Here is a 21,286-nt window from a genome sequence, read left to right as displayed (position 1 = left end):
ATGCACACAGACACGCACACATGCACAGACACAGATGCACACACACACACACACACACACGACCAAGTGTCATGCAACACACCTGCATATGCCTGTATACGTACAACCACACACTAGGATACACAAACAAACATACAGACATACCAAACAACACCAGCCATACCTTCCATCATCACCTCACAAAACTGTCTACAAACAAGACGCACAGACCGTCTGTTGTAGATATCTACAAGCCCATTACACCTTCTAACACATAAAATTTGTATTCCAGAATTCAAATATGGCAACACTATTTCCGCTTGGCGTGTAGAGTAGCAAACGTTAGATATCCCGTGTGACCGGGCATCTCGCGGTTCGGAGTCACTGCGAGAAATTTTGAGCAATCCGACGCACCAGACTCTTCATCACACTTCAATTCGACTTCCAGATCCGACACACAAGTGTCACCATCATCATCATCGTTTCCTGGTTTCTTCCATTTGGCATGCGGCTCACATTCATTCACGACGTCGTCGCTACCATTTGACTCTCTAGTGCAGAGAGTGGGTAGTCGCACGGACCGAATATCAAACGATCTTGACAAACACTCAACCGTTTCCACTTCGACGAATCCGCACCGTCTCAGCTCCTCGCACGTTGCCTGCACTTGCTCGATACACGGACTGAACGAACACAGTCTCCCGCCCGACGGTCTGATGACACTCCGAGCGTGTTCGATTGCTTCGTGTGGGCGCGGCAAGTCAAGAAACACGGCGTCCGCAATCGGCTCCAACCCGAAGCCATCCTTGCATACGTCCCTGCATTCGATAGTCACACACTCATCCATCCCGTGTGACTTGAATTCCTCCCTTGCGGCCACACATCGCAACTGGTGAAACTCAAATGTGTATAAATGACCCGATGGGGCGACAGTACGAACAATCGCGTGGGACATCGAGCCACTTCCGGTCCCCGACTCAACAACTATGGATCCTGGCTTCAAGTCCAGCATGAGGGTCACGTGACTGATATCGGTCGAGTACAATATTTGTGTCCTGTGGGGCAGAGTGAGGGTCCACAGTTCGGGTGTCGGGTGTAAAACGTGCATCCAACCCTTTCTGTTTGTCGAAAAAAATTTAGTTCCGTATTCTTTGCCGAGCATGTCGTCGTGTGGGAAGATTCCGAATTTTGCCTGGAAGACACGCCCACGCGTCACTGTGACCACATGCAGTCGCTGGTGTCCGAGAAACACGATGACAATGTCTCCTTCTTCGATGATACGTTTGTACTTGATGAAACTCATTTTGTAAGGTGGGTGGTGGGTCTAGGTGATGCGGTGTCTTCGAGTGTTGTGAAGCGGTCGGTTGGTCGTGTGATCTGGATAGAGGCCCCGGTGGTAATCTAAATTGTACACAATTTTATAACGTTATTATGACTAACGGCTGCTTTATTGTTACAAGAAACGTACGAGAGAGTGAAAACGCTGAAGTCACGAGATTGTCAAGGCGTCACGTGAGTTTGCAGCTGACAGCACGTGACCTTGATAGGTATTGTTTGTATAGCGTTTGATTAGGATGTAATAACTCTTATACTTAGAGAAATGTCTGTGTTGATAGAGAGACAAACAAAGAGACAGATAGAAAGACTGTTGATTTATTCTTCCCTAGTGCCAAACTAGCTGTCCGTATGTCTATTTGTCTGTCTAGATCTGTCTGTCTCTCTGTCTGTCTGTCTCTGTGTCTGTCTGTCTGTCCAACAGCTTTCTTATCTTCATGGTGTCAAGCCATGAAAGACTTACCGAGAGGTTTTGATTACTTTTTGATTTAGTCAACTATCTTCAAAGCAGTAAATCACTGCCAGGGTCAATCGGCTCTACTGTGGCCTCTTCGTCCTATCAAGCTTTATCACCAATGCCCAAGTCAAACCACGAAGATGGAGAACAACAGTCTCTTGATGACTTTATCTCATATCCAAAGAAATTACAGCATCAATTATCCACAAAGATTGCCAGTGATAGTGCTACTGATATTATTATACAAGCACAGTCTGATAGAGATGCAGCACGGTTGAGATCCCTGCATGGACGAGGGGCTGGTGCATGGCTGGATGTCATCCCCACTTCTGCTAAGCACGCTTTAAAAACAAACGAATTTTCTTTAGCGTCTTACTTGAGGTTGGGAGTGGTTCTACCTTTCACCAATTGGATTAAAAACTGTGATTGTGGTCACGATTTGGATGAATACGGATACCATCTTTTAACCTGTAAATATGGGGGTGGACCTGTGTGGTCTCATAATTGCTATACAAATTGCTATTCCTTTGTATCCATTGATAGACAGACAAACAGCTGCAGAAAGACAGATAGACAAAAATATATTTATGGACTATCAGGCAAGGACAGAGGTAGACAGACATACAGACAGATCTAGACAGACAAACAGACAGACAGACAGACAGACATACAGACAATTTATTCTCATACAGATTCTACTTGTACATATGCTAGGATTTTAAATACAAATCAGTCCTTGCAAGCAACAAAGTAATTAACTAATGGACTTGATTTTGAATGTCAAAATCAAATAATCTATCTAAATCACCATGATTAGGTGACAGTTTTGAAAGTTTTCTAAGGATAACTTTGGCATTGTTATCTTTGCAGAATTGTAGAAAATATTTTTCTCCAATATGACATGAACATGGAAGCATTAAAATTGGCTTCTGGATTTGCTGTCTGCTGTGACAGGTGCTGCAAAGAATTCTCTGCCTTCATGCCCCACTTCCCAAAATGTTCTATCACAAGAGGAACACATATTGATACATATCCTCCTGGAACAAGCTCTTTTGAATATTTTTCATTTTGTTTTCTTCTCTTGTCACGGCAGCATGACCATTTTCCTTGCTAGCCCTCCTAATAATGTTCTGACTCCATGGATGAGCCAGGGACACATCAAGTTCCAAATTCTGTCCAGTAATTGGATCAAACATTGTAATGTCTGGACGGTCTTCAGTATTGATGTATTGATGTTTGGTTCTGTTTGATGGGGAAGGGGAAGGTTAGACAGGCATTCACTCCACCCATTTAAGACTGAATTGTGAGACCACACAGGTCCACCCCCATATTTACAGGTTAAAAGATGGTATCCGTATTCATCCAAATCATGACCACAATCACAGTTTTTAATCCAATTGGTGAAAGGTAGAACCACTCCCAACCTCAGGTAAGACGCTAAAGAAAATTCGTTTGTTTTTAAAGCGTGCTTAGCAGAAGTGGAGATGACATCCAGCCATGCACCAGTCCCTCGTCCATGCAGGGATCTCAACCGTGCTGCATCTCTATCAGACTGTGCTTGTATAATAATATCAGTAGCACTATCACTGGCAATCTTTGTGGATAATCGATGCTGTAATTTCTTTGGATATGAGATAAAGTCATCAAGAGACTGTTGTTCTCCATCTTCGTGGTTTGACATGGGCATTGGTGGTAAAGCTTGATAGGACGAAGAGGCCACAGTAGAGCCGATTGACCCTGGCAGTGATTTACTACTTTGAAGATAGTTGACTAAATCAAAAAATGATGAAAACCTCTCGGGTAAGTCTTTCATGGCTTGACACCATGAAGATAAGAAAGCGGATGGTGAAATTTGACTGATCTGTGTCAATCCAAACCCACCAAATTTGATCTTTAAAGTTGCTTGTTTCCAATTGACAGAGAGACAGACAGCCAAACAGACAAACAGACAGACAGACAGGATGGCAAATATTTGGTGAGCCTCTATCCCCAACCACTGCAACATCCACTACTGCAACAAGCAACCGCATGTTTTCATCTCTCCACACTGCACAGTAGCAATAGTTTCGAAAAGTCACTAAAAATTGTCAACCCACATTACAAGTTACAAATTGCCTAAAACGCACACTCCATCATTCAACAGTCTTGTTTTCCATTGCTTCTCGAATCAAAGCTTCAGCCTTCTCCCTTCCTCGTAGGCCATTTGCTTTCCCTTGATAGCGACCTTTCCTCCCTCCTCCTTTGCCATCGAGTATCTCAGCAACTCTAGAGGCACACACAGCAACAGTGCAATTAGATGAGTTGATTTGTCAGAGTAAGACGGATGAGCACTTTGGGCCAAGACTAGAAATGATGTCTTCAGATCCTGCCAATAGAAACTGACCAGCTCCTTTCTCAGGGCCGACGGTAATAAGACAAACGATTCCCTAACAGACATGGTAAAATTGACAACTTTATGTTGCTGCTACTTAACAATGCAATTCTAATGTTGAAGACTGTGTGTGTGTGTGTGTGTGTGTGTGTGTGTGTGTGTGTGTGTGTGTGTGTGTGTGTGTGTGTGTGTGTGTGTGTGTGTGTGTGTGTGTGTGTGTGTGTGTGTGACATTGTAGTTCACCTGTGGTGCCAGTTCATTTGCTACAGAATTCATAAATTCCATGTCGCCATCATCTCTGAGTCCCACAACACAACTTATCATTAGTGACTCAACACACACACACACACACACACACACACACACACACACACACACACACACACACACACACACACACACACACACACACAAACAAACAAACACACACACGCACAAAACACACACACACACAAACACACACACACACACACACGTGCACACACACACACACACACACACACACACACACACACACAATACACACCTGTGAATGCAAGCCACAGGATCACGTGACTCATTGTGTAAATGGTTGTAAACAATCAGTTGTGCAATCTCTCGCAAGTATGACCGAGTCACCTAGTAATGAAATTGACATATTATGACTAAGCTGTTATTTTGGCTGAATAAAGTAGCCGTGTTTACTTTGGCTGATGATTTCTGTGCCTTCTGTAGTCTCTCAACACACTCCACGTGATCTTCAGGTCCACAACTGACATAGACACAAAACACCTCAATAATATATGTTAACATGCATATTACCAGAAATTGTGTGTGTGTGTGTGTGTGTGTGTGTGTGTGTGTGTGTGTGTGTGTGTGTGTGTGTGTGTGTGTGTGTGTGTGTGTGTGTGTGTGTGTGTGTGTGTGTGTGTGTTCATTCAGTGAGGCTGACCTTAACAGTTTGCTAAGGTTTCTTTCATTGTTTACTGTCCTGTTGAGATAGTCCAGCACTCGTTGCCCTGCAACAAAATAGAGGAGGACGTGACCTCGCTTGTTCTCAGTATGAAGAAGCTTGATTGACTGCAAAGATAAGAAAGACATTATTTTTTAAAAAGTCCACTGTATTGTGAAATGCATCCCTCTAATACAATAGTCTAGTGTATTATGAGATGCACCCCTGCAATACAATAGTGTATTGTGAGATGCATCCCTCCAATACAATAGTCTAATGTATTGTGAGATGCATCCCTCCAATACAATAGTCTAGTGTATTGTGAGATGTATCCCTCCAATACAATAGTCTAGTGTATTGTGAGATGCATCCCTCCAATACAATAGTCTAGTGTATTGTGAGATGTATCCCTCCAATACTAATTGAGATGCATCCCTCCAATACAATAGTCAAGTGTATTGTGAGATCCGTCCTTTTTCCTAACATAGCTGCTTGGGCTAGCTCACTTGTAAATGACTGAGGTTTGAAAGATGAGTGCCACAACACATGTTTGAGTCAATACCTACATGACAAATGCACAAGCTTTAGTGTCAAATACACAAAACAGGCAGACAGACAGACAGACAGACAGACGGACGGACAGACAGACAGACAGACAGACGGACGGACAGACAAACAGACAGACAAACAGATAGACAGACAAACAGACAGACAGATAGACAGACAGAGAGACAGACAACTCACAGAGAGACAGACAACTCATAAGGACAAACAGACAAAGAGACGTACATACAGACAGGCAAACAGAGAAATAAACAACTAAACAGACAAACAAATATCAGTTGACCTTGTATTTCAATGACTCTGACAGGTCCCACATGGTCATCAGGAAGACCACGAGATCGAACCTACAACATCAATTTCCATTTTATGCACATCCACCCCACCACATGCAAATGCTAATCACACTTCTTCCAATTCTGGCGATCCAACTTGCAGAACGTGAGGTGTGACTGGCGTTTGAGCTCGTATGCATTCATTCACTACAACCTCAAGGTCGTCAATCTGTTGTTGAGACATTTTAGTGCAATCAAGTTCAATGAAGGATTTCTGGGGACCGAGACACCTAGAATTTCAATGTTTGATTGTCAACAACAAATGGACACCACACACACACACACACACACACACACACACACACACACACACACACACGCACACACACACACACGCACACACACACACACACACGTGCACACACACACACGTGCACACACACACACACGCACACACACAAACACAATGAGACAAACAAACAACCAAACAGACAACAAATTAGACAAACATACTGTACACACAAACAAAGAGATAAACAAACAGACAACAATTAGACAAAGAACAAACAACAAATTAGACAAACACACACACAAACAAACAAACAAATAAACAAACAAATAAGCAAACAAATAAACAAATAAATAAATAAACAAATAAACAAACAAACAAATAAACAAACAAATAAACAAACAAATAAACAAACAAATAAACAAATAAAAAATAAATAAATAAACAAACAAATAAAAAATAAATAAATAAATAAATAAATAAACAAACAAATAAACAAACAACTAAATAAATAAACAAATAAATAAATAAACAAACAAATAAACAAACAAATAAACAAATAAACTAATAAATAAACAAACAAATAAACAAATAACAAACAAATAAATAAACAAACAAATGAAAATACATACAAACCAGGAAACAGTTTTAAATCCGTATTTGTTGTCAGCTAGTGCCGTAACCAGATGCTGCCCAGTATGTTGTTGCATGTGATCGAATCGTCGCTTCCAATCGACTTTGAGTTTTACTTCTTTACCAACTTCCAACGGCTTTGTCGTATAGTGCACAGCTTCTCCACCACGCCGAATCACCCTCTCAACAAACACTTCATCAATCTAATATATTAATAAAATATTAATGTAAAATGGCCTCGCGTGGCCAAACCCCTGTTAGCCTCGTACTTAAGCCCTCATGCGCGGCCGACAAAGGCGCTATAAAAATTAATTAATTAATTAATCTTACCGTCCCGCGGTCATCCGGCTAAAGCAAAACCGAAAACATTTCGTAAGACTGTAACGCCATTGTCAGTACGATTTCATGTCTTACTTGCCCTCCACCTTCAGGAAACAAAACCGTGTCGCCTAGAATGACCTCGTATCCGTCCAATTTTCCGTCTATCTTCGCAGATGTGCAAGATTTAACAGTCGTCACCAACTCCTTCGCGTACGAATCACGCTGACACGCAAACGCCATCTCTATGCTCACGGCTAACGCACGCTAATCTATCAGCCGACTCAGCATTATACGGGATAATTACGTGACGTCATTTTACAATAACTGTTGGCCTTGTGACAATGAATCGTCTTTTTGGTCGTTCGAAACCAAAGGAGCCGCCTCCAAACTTGACAGACGCTGTTTCTAAAGTCAGTATTTTACGTCTAGATTGAGTGACAGTGACGTCATTTTTTTATTATTTATTTATAAGGTTGACAGCCGCGTTGAGTCATTGGATAAGAAGATTAGTAAGTTGGACGGTGAGCTGGCGAAGTATAAGGATCAGATGAAGAAGATGAGGGACGGACCATCAAAGAATATGGTGAAACAGAGGGCACTGAAAGTTCTCAAGCAGAAGAGAATGTCAGTCGTGTGATGATCGCGCTGTGTGTGTGTGTGTGTGTGTGTGTGTGTGTGTGTGTGTGTGCGTGCGTGCGTGCGTGTGTGTGTGTGTGTGTGTGTGTGTGTGTGTGTGTGTGTGCGCGCGCGTGCGCGCGCACGTCCGTTTGTTTGTCTTTGTCTGTTGCTCTGTGTCTGTCTGCCTGTCTGTCTGTCTGTCTGTCTGCAGCTGAGTTTAGAGAAAAACGCAGAACGACAAAATATGGTCAACAGCAATCTATAGGAGGATCTGATACAACATGTATTCCACTCGTTTTGCACACTGGCTTTTGGGGCCCTATGGCTGAAGACTATCTCGATAAGATCTCCAAAATTTCAAAAGATACAAATGGAAAAAGCAGCGAAACAGACTTTAGAGATAGATGGAGAAAGCAACTGTCTATAGTTGTACAGTCTTGCAACTCTCGTGTGATTTTTAAAAAGTTGTCAAAGTTGTCTAAGTGCAATTTTGATGATTTCTGTATGATAAAGATGTTCAACATTTTGTTCATTGACTGTTATTGTTATGCATACGTAAAGTTAGCAATTGTTATTGGTAGAGTAAGAGTTCAAATATAACAATCTGTCTGTCTGTCTGTCTGTCTGTCAATACATATATTTTCAAACATTGAACTATTATACACCATCTAAGCAAAGCAACTAAATACTACCCAAGCCAATAGGGCTTGGTTTTACCTACAACTATTTATGTTTATGTGGCTGTCTCTTGAAACAATCTTCTCTATTTTACTGTCAATCACTCTAGCATTTGATCGTTGTAGACACACAGAAAGCACAGATCTCCAGTATGTCTTGAAGGTTGATGCATTTGGCTTTCCGTCTTCGTCTCTTGATAGCTGTGACAGTTTCTTCAAATAGTCTTCAGCTTTCTCTCCCCAACAGCCAAAATGTTCAAAGACTATAGGCACAGATGTTGGTCGAAAACCTCCAGGCAAGAGCTCCTGGTTGTACTTTTTGATCTTCAGATTTTGTCTTCTGGTTGCCACTGCTCTTCGAGTTGTAGCTAATAAACCTTCTATTTCATTACTCCAGGGATGTGCTAGAGCAATATCCAATCCAAGATCCACCCCTGATGCCGAATCAAACACGACTATGTCTGATCTGTCTTCAGAATTGACATACCTTCCTCTGGGTTCTTTTACGTGATGTAATTGCAGTTGACTCAAACAGTCTGACCATGCTGAAACCATGTCTGTTTGTCTGTCTGTCTGTCTGTTTGTTTGTCTGTCTGTCTGTTTGTTTGTCTGTCTGTCTCACTGTCTGTCTCCCTGTCTGTCTGTCTGTCTGTTTGTTTGTTTTTGTCTGACTGTCTGTCTGTTTGTCAGTGTGTTGTTTGCTTATGTTTGTTTCTGTTGATGAAAGTTTCTGTTTGTATGTTTTGTGCATCTATATATTGTAGTTTGTAAGCAGGATGAGATAACAATGCTAGAAATTCTAACCCTAGTAATTCAGCTATGAGCCTAGAAGAAAAGGGACTTTGTAAAAGTCACGAGACTTGGCGAGTAGCGTACTCTAAACGTATAGGGCTGAACCGACTTCTAGTCTGGGCACTATGTGTCTAGCTGGCTGGCTGGCTATGTCTGTCACGCTGCAGGAATGTGCCACGCCTCCTTTGTGTGGCCCAATCACGAAACATTATTCCTTTATGTTGTATGTGGCAACCAAAGACAATGGACGAACAGCCAATCGTATGCACGAAACTTCCTTGAGAGAGTTTTCTCACTAGAACAGTGTAATTCATGTTTGCGATTGCTAGGACCTATCGGACATAAACAACAGAACTCACCTGTCTGCAACTGCTGATCCAAAATCGATCGCTTTCTTGGTTTTACGATATTTATACGGGAATCTAATATTATTTATGTCCCTTATACGATGGATATGACTGCAGACTATTTACGGACTTTGCGGTGACGCAAAACGACATTCGCTATGTAGGATTTTAAATACATTTTACAAGTAGCACGTCTAGAAAGAAAATAGCATGTATGTTCGTAATTCGTTGCGACAATTACTTCTTCTAGCGTACGTGGTGTTCAGGACTTTGAAGTCTCATAGCTGTAGAAGCGACAGTGTAATTGTAACACAGCTTCAATTACTAGTAATAGTTTTAGGTAAATTAATAATAGCAATAACAATTGTTTGGGCACATTCATCAATTTCATTGATTATTTAGGTATGAGCAGCAGCGCGAGAACATGGTTCAACAGTCGTTCAATATGGAGCAAGCCAACTATGCCATACAGACAGTAAAAGACACCAAAACGACGGCAAGTGCAACGTTTACATATGGGTCTTGCTCCCTTGTTTGTCAGTCAATCAGTCTGTCTGTCATTCTGTGTGTCTGTGTGTTTGTTTTTCTGTCTGTTTGTCTGTCTGTTTGTTTGTGTGTTGGTCTGTCAACTGTCTACTAGTTTGTCTGTCTGTCTGTCTGCTTGTCTGTCTTTCTGTTTGTCTGTCTGCTTGTCTGTCATTCTGTTTGTCTGTCTGTCTGTCTGTCTGCTTGTTTGTCTGTGTGTTTGTGTGTTAGTCTGTCTGTCTGTCTGCTTGTCTGTCTGTCTGCTTGTCTGTCTGTCTGTCTGCTTGTCTGTCTGACTGTCTGCATGTCTGTCTGTGTGCTTGTCTGTCTGTTATTCTGTCTGTCTGTCTGTCTGTCTGTCTGTGTGTCTCTTTGTGTTTTTCTCTGTTTGTCCAATTCCACTGTACGTGTGTTCATACATTTCCTCACATTTTCTCTGTTCCAGGTTGATGCAATGAAGTTAGGTGTGAAGGAAATGAAGAAAGAATTCAAGAAAGTTAATCTCGATGAAATAGAGGTTTGCTTATCTTGAACAACCTTCTTGACTATCGTATGTGCAATCGTGTATGCTTGTTTGTCAGAATGTTCAAGACCAACTTGAGGACATGATGGAAGAAGCCAATGAAATACAAGAGACGTTGGGTAGGGCTTATGGAATGCCTGAAGATATTGATGAGGATGACCTTGAAGCAGGTTTGCTGTTGCTGAATGTTTGGACATTCGCGAGATTGAATTCGTACGATGAGAAACTCAGAGTAATGTATGGACATGTGGACAGATAGACCACACACACACACACACACACACACACACACACACACACACACACACACACACACACACACACACACACACACACACACACACACACACACACACACACACACACACACACACACACACACACACACACACACACACATACACACACACACACACACACACACACACACACACAGACAGACAGACAGACACACACACACACACACACACACCACACACACACACACACACACACACACACACACACACACACACACACACACACGTGACACACATACACACACACACACACACACACACACACACACGTGACACACATGACACACACACAGACACACACACACACACGACACACACACACACGACACACACACACACACACACACACACACACACACACACACACACACACACACACACAAACACACACACACACGACACACACACACACACACACACACACACACACACACACACACAAACACACACACACACACGTGACACACACACACACACACACATGTGACACACACACACACAAACAAACAAACAAACAAACAAACAACCACACAAATACACACAAACAGTGACACACACACAAACACAAACACATAAACAAAAGAGACACGAACAAACAAACACTTACACAAACACACACAGCAACAACTAAACAAACACAAACAAGCAAACAAACAAAAACAAAGAACACTTGAACAGACAAGCAAATAAACACAACACACACCAGAAAAGACATGTTTTAATTACATAACTGTTATTGATCATATGTTATGTATTGTGTACGTAACTGCATTCTTTAGAACTCGATGCATTGGGAGACGATCTTGCACTAGATGAAGACCAATCATATCTCGACGCAGCAAGCGCTCCTGCAGCTCCTGTAGGTCTGCCATCGGAATCTGAACCGAGAGGATCAAGAACGGCAGTAAGAACGAGCAGCTATCAGCATCCTTGTTTATTTGTTTGTCTGTCTGTCTGTTTGTCTGTTTGTTTGTCTGTTTGTCTGTCTGTCTGTTTGTCTGTTTGTTTGTCTGTTTGTCTGTCCGTTTGTCTGTCTGCTTGTCTGTCTGTTTGTCTGTCTGTTTGTCTGTCTGTTGTTTGTCTGTTTGTTTGTCTGTCTGTTTGTCTGTCTGTTGTTTGTCTGTTTGTTTGTCTGTCTGTCCATCTGTTTCTTTGTCAGTTTGTTCATCTATTTGTCTGTTTATGTGTCTGCCTGTCTGTTTGTTTGTCAGTGTGCTTTGTGTGTCTGTTCGTTTGTCTGTGTCTGTTCGTTTGTTCATCTATTTGTCTGTTTATTTGTCTGTCTATTTGTTTGTCTGTTTGTCTGTTAGTTTGTTCATTTATTCGTCTGTTTATTTGTGTGTCTGTCTGTTTGTCTGTCTGTCTGCTTTGTGTGTTTGTTTGTTTGTCTGTGTCTGTTAGTTTGTTCATCTATTTGTCTGTTTATTTGTCTCTCTATTTGTTTGTCTGTTTGTCTGTCAGTTTGTTCATTTATTCGTCTGTTTATTTGTGTGTCTGTCTGTTTGTCTGTCTGTCTGCTTTGTTTGTCTGTCAGTTTGTTCATTTATTCGTCTGTTTATTTGTGTCTGTTTGTCTGTCTGTCTGCTTTGTTTGTTTGTTTGTTTGTTTGTCTGTGTCTGTCAGTTTGTTCATCTATTTGTCTGTTTATTTGTCTGTCTATTTGTTTGTCTGTTTGTCTGTTTGTCTGTCAGTTTGTTCATTTATTTGTCTGTTTATTTGTGTGTCTGTCTGTTTGTCTGTCTGTCTGCTTTTGTCTGTCTGTCTGGTTTGTTTGTTTGTTTATTTGTCTGTCTGACCGTTTGTTCATTTTATCTAATGTTTGCCTTGTGTCGATCACATCACCACATTTATTCCTGTTGGTAATCCATTTGTTTCTCCTAACAGGAAGGCGTACGCGTCGACGAGTTTGGTCTCCCCGAGTTACCCGCATCCTAACATCTTCAATCTCAATACAACTTACTCACAACAATTACTACAGTAACGAGCATTATGTGTAGGCACTAGAATGAGTAGTCTGTGTAGCATCAAACTTTTAGTCTCTCTCTTTCTGTAGTCAGTCTCATGCCATGGTATGCACACTGGATATGATTTAATTAATTAATTAATTAATTAATTTTAAAACTTGGAGTTGTGGTTGAGTGTCATATATATATATACGTGTTTGGATGTCTCGACTTGTGACATGTGGTGTATGGTGTGTGTGGAATTGATGGACCCTATGTAGTACACAATGTCGGCCGGATGTGGCATTGATGTAGCAATTGGTTTAATTAATTAGTTAAGTTAATGCGTCTCGGTGACATGGAAAGACAGAGAGACAGACAGACAAACAAACAGACAGACAAACAGCAAACAAACAGACAGACAAACAGCAAACAAACAGACAGACAGACAGACAGCAAACAAACAGACAAACAAACAGTCAGACCAACAAACAGACAAACAAACAAACAGACAGACAAACAGCAAACAAACAAACAGACAAGTCCTATTAAACTCCCGGATAGCTTTACTAAACTCCCGTATAAATTTATTAAACTCCCGTATTCATAACAACACCGACGTCAACACATTACTCTCCATAATTGCTCCGAAACGACAGAACTCACATCAATATGGACGAAGTAGGTGTGTTCACAAAAGTCTCACGCTCACCATCCCGAACGCCTCTGTTCACGCAGCAAACGCGAGTGACTGTCACCAACCCGCGAACGCAAGCGAATTGCGACAAACAGAGCTACACCGACTATGAGATCACTATACAGGTGAGTGTCACACGACCGCTCTCTAGCTGCAGTCTAGTTGACGTTCATGCGTACAGAGTGACAACAGCGCCTTCTGGCTGCCGCAGTCGACGGTGCGTAGGCGTTACTCGGAGTTCGTGTGGTTGCGAGAGAAACTGCAGCGCACTGGAAGGTCATTGAGTAACAATTTTTTAGTAATTTTTTTATTGTTAATTATTATTTTTATTAATTTTTTATTATTAATTATTATTATTATTTTTATTAATTTTTTATTATTAATTATATTAATTTTTTATTATTAGTTATTATTTTTATTATTTATTATTAATTATTATTTTTATTAATTTTTTTATTATTAATTATTATTATTATTATTATTATTAATATTTTGTTAGTTATTTTGGTAATTATGTTTTTTCCACTCTAGTAACAAAATAGCGCCTTCAATCCCTGCACCTTTCCCCGACATTCCACTTTCACTAGCAGTGTCATGGGTGGGCGAGCCTTATGGCAGCATTCAACGGGAATGTTGACACTTCTGGTATTGAAATGTGGATACTGGTCAGCAGGTTTATTTTCAAACATTGAGTATTGATAAGTGGAAAGGTAAAACTATGAAGTGGAAACCAGAGATATGAGTAAGTGGGAATGAAACCTAGACTGTTGAATGTTGCAATAATGTGTGCCCACCCGATGATGCTACATGTTAGTGGAAAGTGGAATGGTCGAAAGGCACACAGATTCTACAGCAGCACATTACAATACAACTCAATGAAAGGAGTACAGTAGCAGCTGTACAGTACAGTAGTAGTAATATAGTTACACTAGGAATTGCGCTAGCACCTAGATAGGAGTAGGCTCGAGTGTCCAGCCGGTCGTGTCCAGCCGGTCATCTCCCCCCCCCCCCATGGCGGAGAAAGACCGGCTGGAGACATTCGCCACTCAAAGGAAACTGCTGCCTCTCTATCCTCCAATCAGGATTTTACACGTTTGGTTAGTGTTTGTGCATGCATGTGTATTTACAATAACTGCTGATAGCAATGCCCGTCGCTATTGGCTCTCTACTAATGGCTTTGTAACTGAGTAGTCAATTGCTTTTACCGTCTGATATCACATTTTGTTAGCGTGTGAGCTACACCTGCATGTCGTCTTCTCTTTGTCTTCCTTTTCGTACTTGGAGGACTAGGCAGCGCATGCAAAACAACTTCTAGTTCCTCACGGTGTCGTACGTTGCATGCATTGAACGAGTAGATCATCTACAAAGCGTGGTATTTGCACCCAACGCAGGGCGACGTGCAGAGCTATGATTTGTGTACATTGCGGTTGGCCTCTGTGGTAAACTTTGAGTCTAGAGATCTTAGAACGAGAGACAGACAACGAGAAGAGCTGGAAAGAGTCGATATGTTGTTCGTAGACTTGGATGGCACGTGTCGAGACTACACGTACTTGCGTCAGAGCGAAATTACATTAGCAAAGAGCCAATAGTGACGTGCATCCCTATCGAGGATGCACAAACATTGAACGGCACTCTGATTGGAGGAAAGAGAGTCGGCAGTTTGTTTGAGTGGCAAATGTCTCCAGCCGGTCTTTCTCCACCGCGGGGGGGGGAGATGACCGGCTGGGGGAGATGACCGGCTGGACACTCGAGCCTAAGATAGGAGTAGCTACCTGGAATGTACCAGAATAGCCCCCATCTCACAATGTCACTGTAGGGTGAGTCGACATGTTACTCTACAGCAGTGTAGCCAGAGCAAGCTGTGGGGGGAGTTAATTATTAATATTAAATTGTTTAACATTAGTATTAATTTTTTAAAATTAACTGTATATATATACATATATATATATAGATTTACAAACTAACAATGTATCAGTTTGGTACTGTATAATTATGTACATAAAATCACTCTATTAGACTATAAAAAATAGATGAGCAACCACGCCCATAGCTTTTGGGGTACTGACCCTCCCTCCCCCCTCCCCGAAGAACTCCCATAGCTATGCCACTGTACTCTAGAGCCAACACACACACACACACACACACACACACACACGCGTGCGCACGCGTATTCACTCGAGTCAGAGTTCTGTCTCCTAGCATCCCACTATCTACACGCTACACGTTATGCAGCGAAGAAGATGCACTGGCTCTCCGACTGGTGAAGTGCAGTGGCTGGCAAGCACACGTTACATCTGCACACTTGGCTAATTGAACAAACAAACTCCGGCGCATCTCATTTCAGGCCGCCCAAGTCTTGTTTCTGGCCATCGGAGGCAGTGCGGGCGAAACCAACTCGACCGTTCGTCTCCGATGGCCGAACTTGACCGGGCCGCCGTGTTTCGCGACGATCCAAGAGTGGCATCGTGTCAATCAGCGTGTTACAGACATCCAGACGTCTAGACAGACGGAAGCATGGGTTGATGTAGTATAATAGTATAGGATTATAATCTATTATTACATATTTTAATCAAGATCTACTTAGTGAGGCAAGCCTCATTGTTAACCAAGTCAATGACTATGCTTGGGGGTCTGCTTCCATGAATGCATAGTGTAGAGAGAAGCTGATCCGACATCTCACCAGTTTCATTACTGAACTATAATTTTTGTCAGGTTGTTGGCTATTCATTAAACTGGCCAGATGTTTGTAAAATGTAGCTGTTTGCTAACTCATTGAGTGATTCTACCATGTATATATTGTGAGATGCATTCCTCCAATACAATAGTCTAATGTATTGTGAGAACATGTTCTAATGTCTGGCCACTGGTTCCTTCTTTGCAAGATCTCTCCAATTGTTCAAAGAAATTACAATCTCGACTACTGTCAATCAAAAAAGACACAGTTCCATCAATTTTTACAGAACTGCACTACAAGAGAAGATAGAGCAAGACTGATTAGCTGTGGGGGACCAATTGCAGGGGTTTGGCTAGATGCAGTCCCAGTGTCACAGAATTTCACTCTTAGCTGTGTTCAGTTTAGAACTGCAGCACTTATGCGACTAGGGGCAAGTCTTCCTGTACTCGGAAACATCGAGAAATGCATACCCCAGTGTGGTAAAGACATAGACAATCAAGGCTATCATTTGCTCACGTGCAAATTTGGAGGAGGTCCAATATTCAGGCACGACCGTTACCTGGACAACTACTACAACATGTTGCGGGAAGTAGGCTTCCATTGCCATAAAGAACTGATGGCTCAATTCCAAAACAAGCAACGCCCAGACATAGCTGTCTATGATTTTCATGAGGGCAAGAAAGTATTGTTAGACATTACAATAACACACCCTTGGGCTCAAAGTAACATCTCAGGGAGCAGCACTTCGGCAGGATTTGCAGCAGTGGAAAAAGAAAAACAAAAGGACAAGAAATACAGAGAAACTGCCGAATCCCTAGGACACATCTTTTGCCCAATCGCAATTGAGGCTTTCGGACGCTGGGGCCCCAAGGCTGAAGAGCTAGTGACAGAGACGAGCAAGATGGCACCCATGCAATTGGACATGCCAGTGGGCCAATTCAAAGCACAGTGGTCACGTCATTTGTCGGTGACACTTCAACGACTAAATTCGGACATAATCAATAAACGGGCATTGACAATTGTTGGCAAGAAGGAGTCTGGTACCAGTGGGCCAGCTAACCTTGCCAAACGAGAATTTAGTTTTGACTTTTCATAAATTTATGTTCGTGTGTGTGTGTGTGTGTGTGTGTGTGTGTGTGTGTGTGTGAGTGTGTGTGTGCTTGGTTGCATTGTAGTTTGTATTGTAGTTTGCGTTGTAGTTTGCATTGTAGTTTGCATTTTAGTTCGTGTCGTAGTTTGCTTGTAATTTGCCTTGTGCTTTTGATGACAGTACTGAAAAATATATATACTGTGAGATGCATCCCTCCAATACAATAGTCTAGTGTATTGTGAGATGCATCCCTCCAAGACAATAGTCTAGTGTATTGTGAGATGCATCCCTCCAATACAATAGTCTAGTGTACTGAGAGATGCATCCCTCCAATACAATTTGCAAACTTGTGTTTTGAGGTTGAGGATTTTCTGAGGTCGTTTCTCTTGCAGGGAGTTGCCTGATATGCCACACAAGACGCTTTTTCGACGCTTTGATAACGCATTTCTTGAATCGAGATGTGAGGGGTTGGAGCGCTTCTTGCAGTCGTGAGTACCACGTCATGATGTATTATCTTAGTCATTATTATCTAAGTAGTTATGGGCAACAGGGTGATGACGTCAAACAGTGTTAATGCATCATACCAGATTTACAAATTAGGAAAGTTGAGGCAACACGTAGTAATCTACATGACGTCATTGTGTGGGCGTTGACTAGGTGTAAACATCATTAAGATGCCCGCATATGCTAATATATTAATTAGATGTAGACAAGTTTGTTATACAGTCAAATCTCATTATATTGTTATTATCCAGGCTACGTTTGTCTGGCTGATGTCTGCTGGATTATCGATCTCAGCTGCCAGATTATCAGTAATCAGACGTCATGGCAGTGTGTGTGTGTGGTGTGTGGTGGTTTTGCATGAATAATTAAGAGTAACTGTGTAAAATGAAAGTTACGAATTTGGTGTAGGAGCCAATCCAACCAAATGCATGACCATTTTTCAAATGTGATTTTACCAATGAGACCAATTAATTATCTAATCATATGTTTACTATATGTAATGCTTGCAGACATTGACAGTTGTGTGTGTGTGTGTGTGTGTGTGTGTGTGTGTGTGTGTGTGTGTAAGTCCAATTAGCGCACTTTAATTTGTTTGAGTATCGTGTTTCACCTTTTAACGCACGTTAGGGTAGTAGACACTAGAATTCACACTGATTTTCATTTTAAAAATATTTTTCCTTGAAGGATCATACAGAAAAAAGTATTCCTAGCGGACAGACGTGTTCATTTATTTATCCAAAGTCAGCTGACAACGAACGAGATCGACGGTATCGTCTCTGGTGACTACAGATATGATGAGACACTCACCATGGCACAACGCAAAGACAGAACGACCAGCACAGCAGAGACAGATCACGAGCTATCAGATGAGTTATCAGACATTGAGAAAGAAGAGCAGTAGGAATCCCATGAATCGATTGCAATGCACTTTATCAGCCAATTGTATTGTACAGTATATAGTATCCTAGTACAGCAGTCAGACACACTCGTACATGTAGGATGTAGCTCACACCAATTAGACAGCAATAGTGTACGACAGTATCGTGTTATAGAAAGACTTTTGATTGGCAAATTGAGATGTAAAGAACATAGAATATGGTAGTTTAGTTGATGATGGCAATGGCTCCCCTGTTGTGCCCCACACACCCCCTTTGGTCCCCCAACACTCTCCTTTGGCCCCCTTCATCTCCAAACACTCTCCTTTTAGCCCCCCTTCATCCCCCAACTCTCTCCATTTGGCCCCCTTCAGTCCCCTAACACTCCTTTTGGCCCCCTTCAGTCCCTATCATTCTCCCTTCGGTCCCATCACTCAGGGTGAAAAACTGAAATTGGCTGATTGGATTAATACTGTAATTTATTTCCATTTTTTTGTGTGTATAATCATGTTGTATGGTAACCGTAAAATATTGATTATTGATTGTGAGATCATGCAGAATGGGAGACATTGGAACCAAGCTGAACATGATGTGAACAGTGATTGTATTGTATTTAATACACACACACACACACACACACACACACACACACACACACACACACACACCATTGCAGTTCAGTTCATCACAAACCACAAAACATTGTCGTTTACGAGCATCGGAGGGGAACGAGATGCAACACGTACGTGTACAAGCAACCATTCGACCTCTCGATTCACACACACACACGTCTCCATCACACCGTGTCGTCGTCCTCATGTGAGCTGCAACACATTGTCTAACAGACGATTAGTCTGACCATCGAACCCAACGACGTCTCACCCGCTTACGTGGAATCCACGTTCGTGATACATACCATCAGTCAAAGTACCCATACCAATACACACTACCTTTGCATGCTGAGATCTCAGTCGTACACACGACAGATGTGCTGCATTGTGGGGCTCTCACACACACACCACAAGTGCAATACAGCACATACTACCAGGAAAGAAAGAATTCATCAAAGCAGTTGCCACACATTCTATTCAGTTAATATCAACTAGCTACCCCAACCACGGACTGGTGAGTTAAAACGCAAGCAAGCTACCTACACATAGAATCAATGCGTCTTTACCGGGCAACAGCTTTTCATGCCGGTTGATAACAACAAGTGTGTGCGAGCGACCTGCAACACAAAGCGGCAAGACTTTGGCCGCACTGTGTGATAATACATTTCTATCTATTTACAGTGAATACCCGTCTGATGCACCACCAGTCAATCACCTGGATGTAGGGCAGTCGACGTGCTTGCTCTTTCGCTGCAGCGTCGGCACAACTCTAACGAAACAGCCCCACTCGATACATGCAGGCAGACTCCAACGTCGGCCGACGACGTCAGCACCTGCGCCTTCGTGTACCCACTGTGATCCGAGTGTGTAACACGTCTGTCTTTGTCATCACTAAACTCATCAGAGTCAAAGTTTATGTTTCTCAGCAACCTCGAGAGAGTTGTCTGGTTGGCCAGAACACCTCTCAGGTACCTCACCTCCTCTCTTAGCTCGGCGATAAGTCGATCTTTATGTTGCACGTGCAGATTTAAATCGGAGTTGTTCTCCTCTAACGTTTTGACTTGGTTTTCCAGACCCGTAACGTATTCCTTCTTTCTCTCACGGTTTAGCTTGGCTTGTCGTGCCGCTTTCGTACGCGAATCAGAGAGGTCGTCCTCATCGTCGACGTAACGAGATCGTTTACGTGTTGCTCGCTTCGCATAAGACACACCCTGCGTAGAACGAGTCATACTGCTTTGGGTGTAATCATGAGACTCACCGGGAAAAACATAGGTAGAAAAATTTTCAGACAATTTCCCGTATAAATCGTCGCTTAGTTTCCCGGATGTGTCCAAGGCCGAGATGACGTCATCAGTTGGATCTTCACTGATTTCAGAAACGGGCGACATTGAACCCGTGGAGCCCGTCTTGGTGAGTCGCTCTGGCGAGTCTGGCTGTTCGAGTTGCGCTAGTGTGTCCTTGCTGTTCAGAATGAGCAAATCATCGACACTCAAGCTGAAGTGTTCGCTCTCCATCATATCCAACGCCTGTATAACACTGAAATCGTTGTCAAACAACGCGAAATCAAGCGACATCGCGTACACAATTACCGAGAACGCGCCGTCCCACAAACGTATGCAATACGTTTGGTAGAGATATCCCGTATGTTCACACCTCATCATACAGTACTTGCGCAACGCATAAATTACGTACACGTGGAAAACACGTGGAAAACACGTGGAAAAATAAATGATTAAGTTGATAATAATGAAATAATTAAGTAACTTAATTTTAATAAAAACATAATGTGTTAGCTAACATTCTACGTACAGTGTACTGTGCATGCGCACTAATTGGTCAAAAAGCAAAATACGGTTTATAGACACGCTAATTATAGTATATAAAGATTAATTACAAAGAATAAAGTACGTAAGAAGTGAAAATGTTGTGGATTTGCAGTGTGTACAAATGTAGAAATAA

General features: G+C 42.1%; 6 protein-coding genes across 6 annotated transcripts; 3 read left to right on the top strand and 3 right to left on the bottom strand.

Annotated features, from left to right (window-relative positions):
- Window positions 1-109: 109 nt before the first annotated feature.
- Window positions 110-1,493, bottom strand: LOC134195192 (tRNA (adenine(58)-N(1))-methyltransferase catalytic subunit TRMT61A-like). The gene is made up of 2 exons (XM_062664195.1): window positions 1,448-1,493; window positions 110-1,380 (listed from the first exon to the last, which is right to left on the bottom strand). Exon 2 carries the CDS (start codon window positions 1,280-1,282, stop codon window positions 290-292), a length of 993 nt encoding a protein of 330 aa, XP_062520179.1. The 5' UTR covers window positions 1,283-1,380; window positions 1,448-1,493; the 3' UTR covers window positions 110-289.
- A 2,287-nt stretch (window positions 1,494-3,780) lies between these two features.
- LOC134195191 (alanyl-tRNA editing protein Aarsd1-like) lies at window positions 3,781-7,392 on the bottom strand. Its single transcript, XM_062664194.1, has 12 exons — window positions 7,246-7,392; window positions 7,162-7,179; window positions 6,835-7,034; window positions 6,043-6,199; window positions 5,921-5,981; window positions 5,580-5,635; window positions 5,074-5,201; window positions 4,827-4,893; window positions 4,669-4,760; window positions 4,386-4,440; window positions 4,103-4,197; window positions 3,781-4,036 (listed from the first exon to the last, which is right to left on the bottom strand). Exons 1-12 carry the CDS (start codon window positions 7,390-7,392, stop codon window positions 3,904-3,906), a joined length of 1,209 nt encoding a protein of 402 aa, XP_062520178.1. The 3' UTR covers window positions 3,781-3,903.
- A 52-nt stretch (window positions 7,393-7,444) lies between these two features.
- Window positions 7,445-13,054, top strand: LOC134195194 (charged multivesicular body protein 5-like). The gene is made up of 7 exons (XM_062664197.1): window positions 7,445-7,562; window positions 7,625-7,776; window positions 9,989-10,082; window positions 10,557-10,628; window positions 10,693-10,804; window positions 11,713-11,837; window positions 12,818-13,054. The coding sequence occupies exons 1-7, from the start codon at window positions 7,494-7,496 to the stop codon at window positions 12,866-12,868; spliced, it is 675 nt and encodes a 224-aa protein (XP_062520181.1). The 5' UTR covers window positions 7,445-7,493; the 3' UTR covers window positions 12,869-13,054.
- Window positions 13,055-13,204: 150 nt separating this feature from the next.
- Window positions 13,205-18,982, top strand: LOC134195195 (sorting nexin-11-like). Its single transcript, XM_062664198.1, has 5 exons — window positions 13,205-13,557; window positions 13,615-13,698; window positions 13,755-13,849; window positions 17,730-17,825; window positions 18,526-18,982. The coding sequence occupies exons 1-5, from the start codon at window positions 13,549-13,551 to the stop codon at window positions 18,740-18,742; spliced, it is 501 nt and encodes a 166-aa protein (XP_062520182.1). The 5' UTR covers window positions 13,205-13,548; the 3' UTR covers window positions 18,743-18,982.
- LOC134195193 (uncharacterized) lies at window positions 15,800-17,708 on the top strand. Its single transcript, XM_062664196.1, has one exon. The coding sequence runs from the start codon at window positions 16,426-16,428 to the stop codon at window positions 17,341-17,343; it is 918 nt and encodes a 305-aa protein (XP_062520180.1). The 5' UTR covers window positions 15,800-16,425; the 3' UTR covers window positions 17,344-17,708.
- Window positions 18,983-19,106: 124 nt separating the features above from the next.
- Window positions 19,107-20,985, bottom strand: LOC134194665 (uncharacterized). The gene is made up of 4 exons (XM_062663607.1): window positions 20,917-20,985; window positions 20,043-20,853; window positions 19,894-19,944; window positions 19,107-19,757 (listed from the first exon to the last, which is right to left on the bottom strand). Exons 1-4 carry the CDS (start codon window positions 20,983-20,985, stop codon window positions 19,684-19,686), a joined length of 1,005 nt encoding a protein of 334 aa, XP_062519591.1. The 3' UTR covers window positions 19,107-19,683.
- Window positions 20,986-21,286: the final 301 nt, after the last annotated feature.

Source organism: Corticium candelabrum, chromosome 19 (assembly GCF_963422355.1).
Source record: "Corticium candelabrum chromosome 19, ooCorCand1.1, whole genome shotgun sequence".
In the NCBI taxonomy this organism is placed as follows: domain Eukaryota; kingdom Metazoa; phylum Porifera; class Homoscleromorpha; order Homosclerophorida; family Plakinidae; genus Corticium; species Corticium candelabrum.
This window is presented reverse-complemented; position numbering and strand designations above follow the sequence as displayed.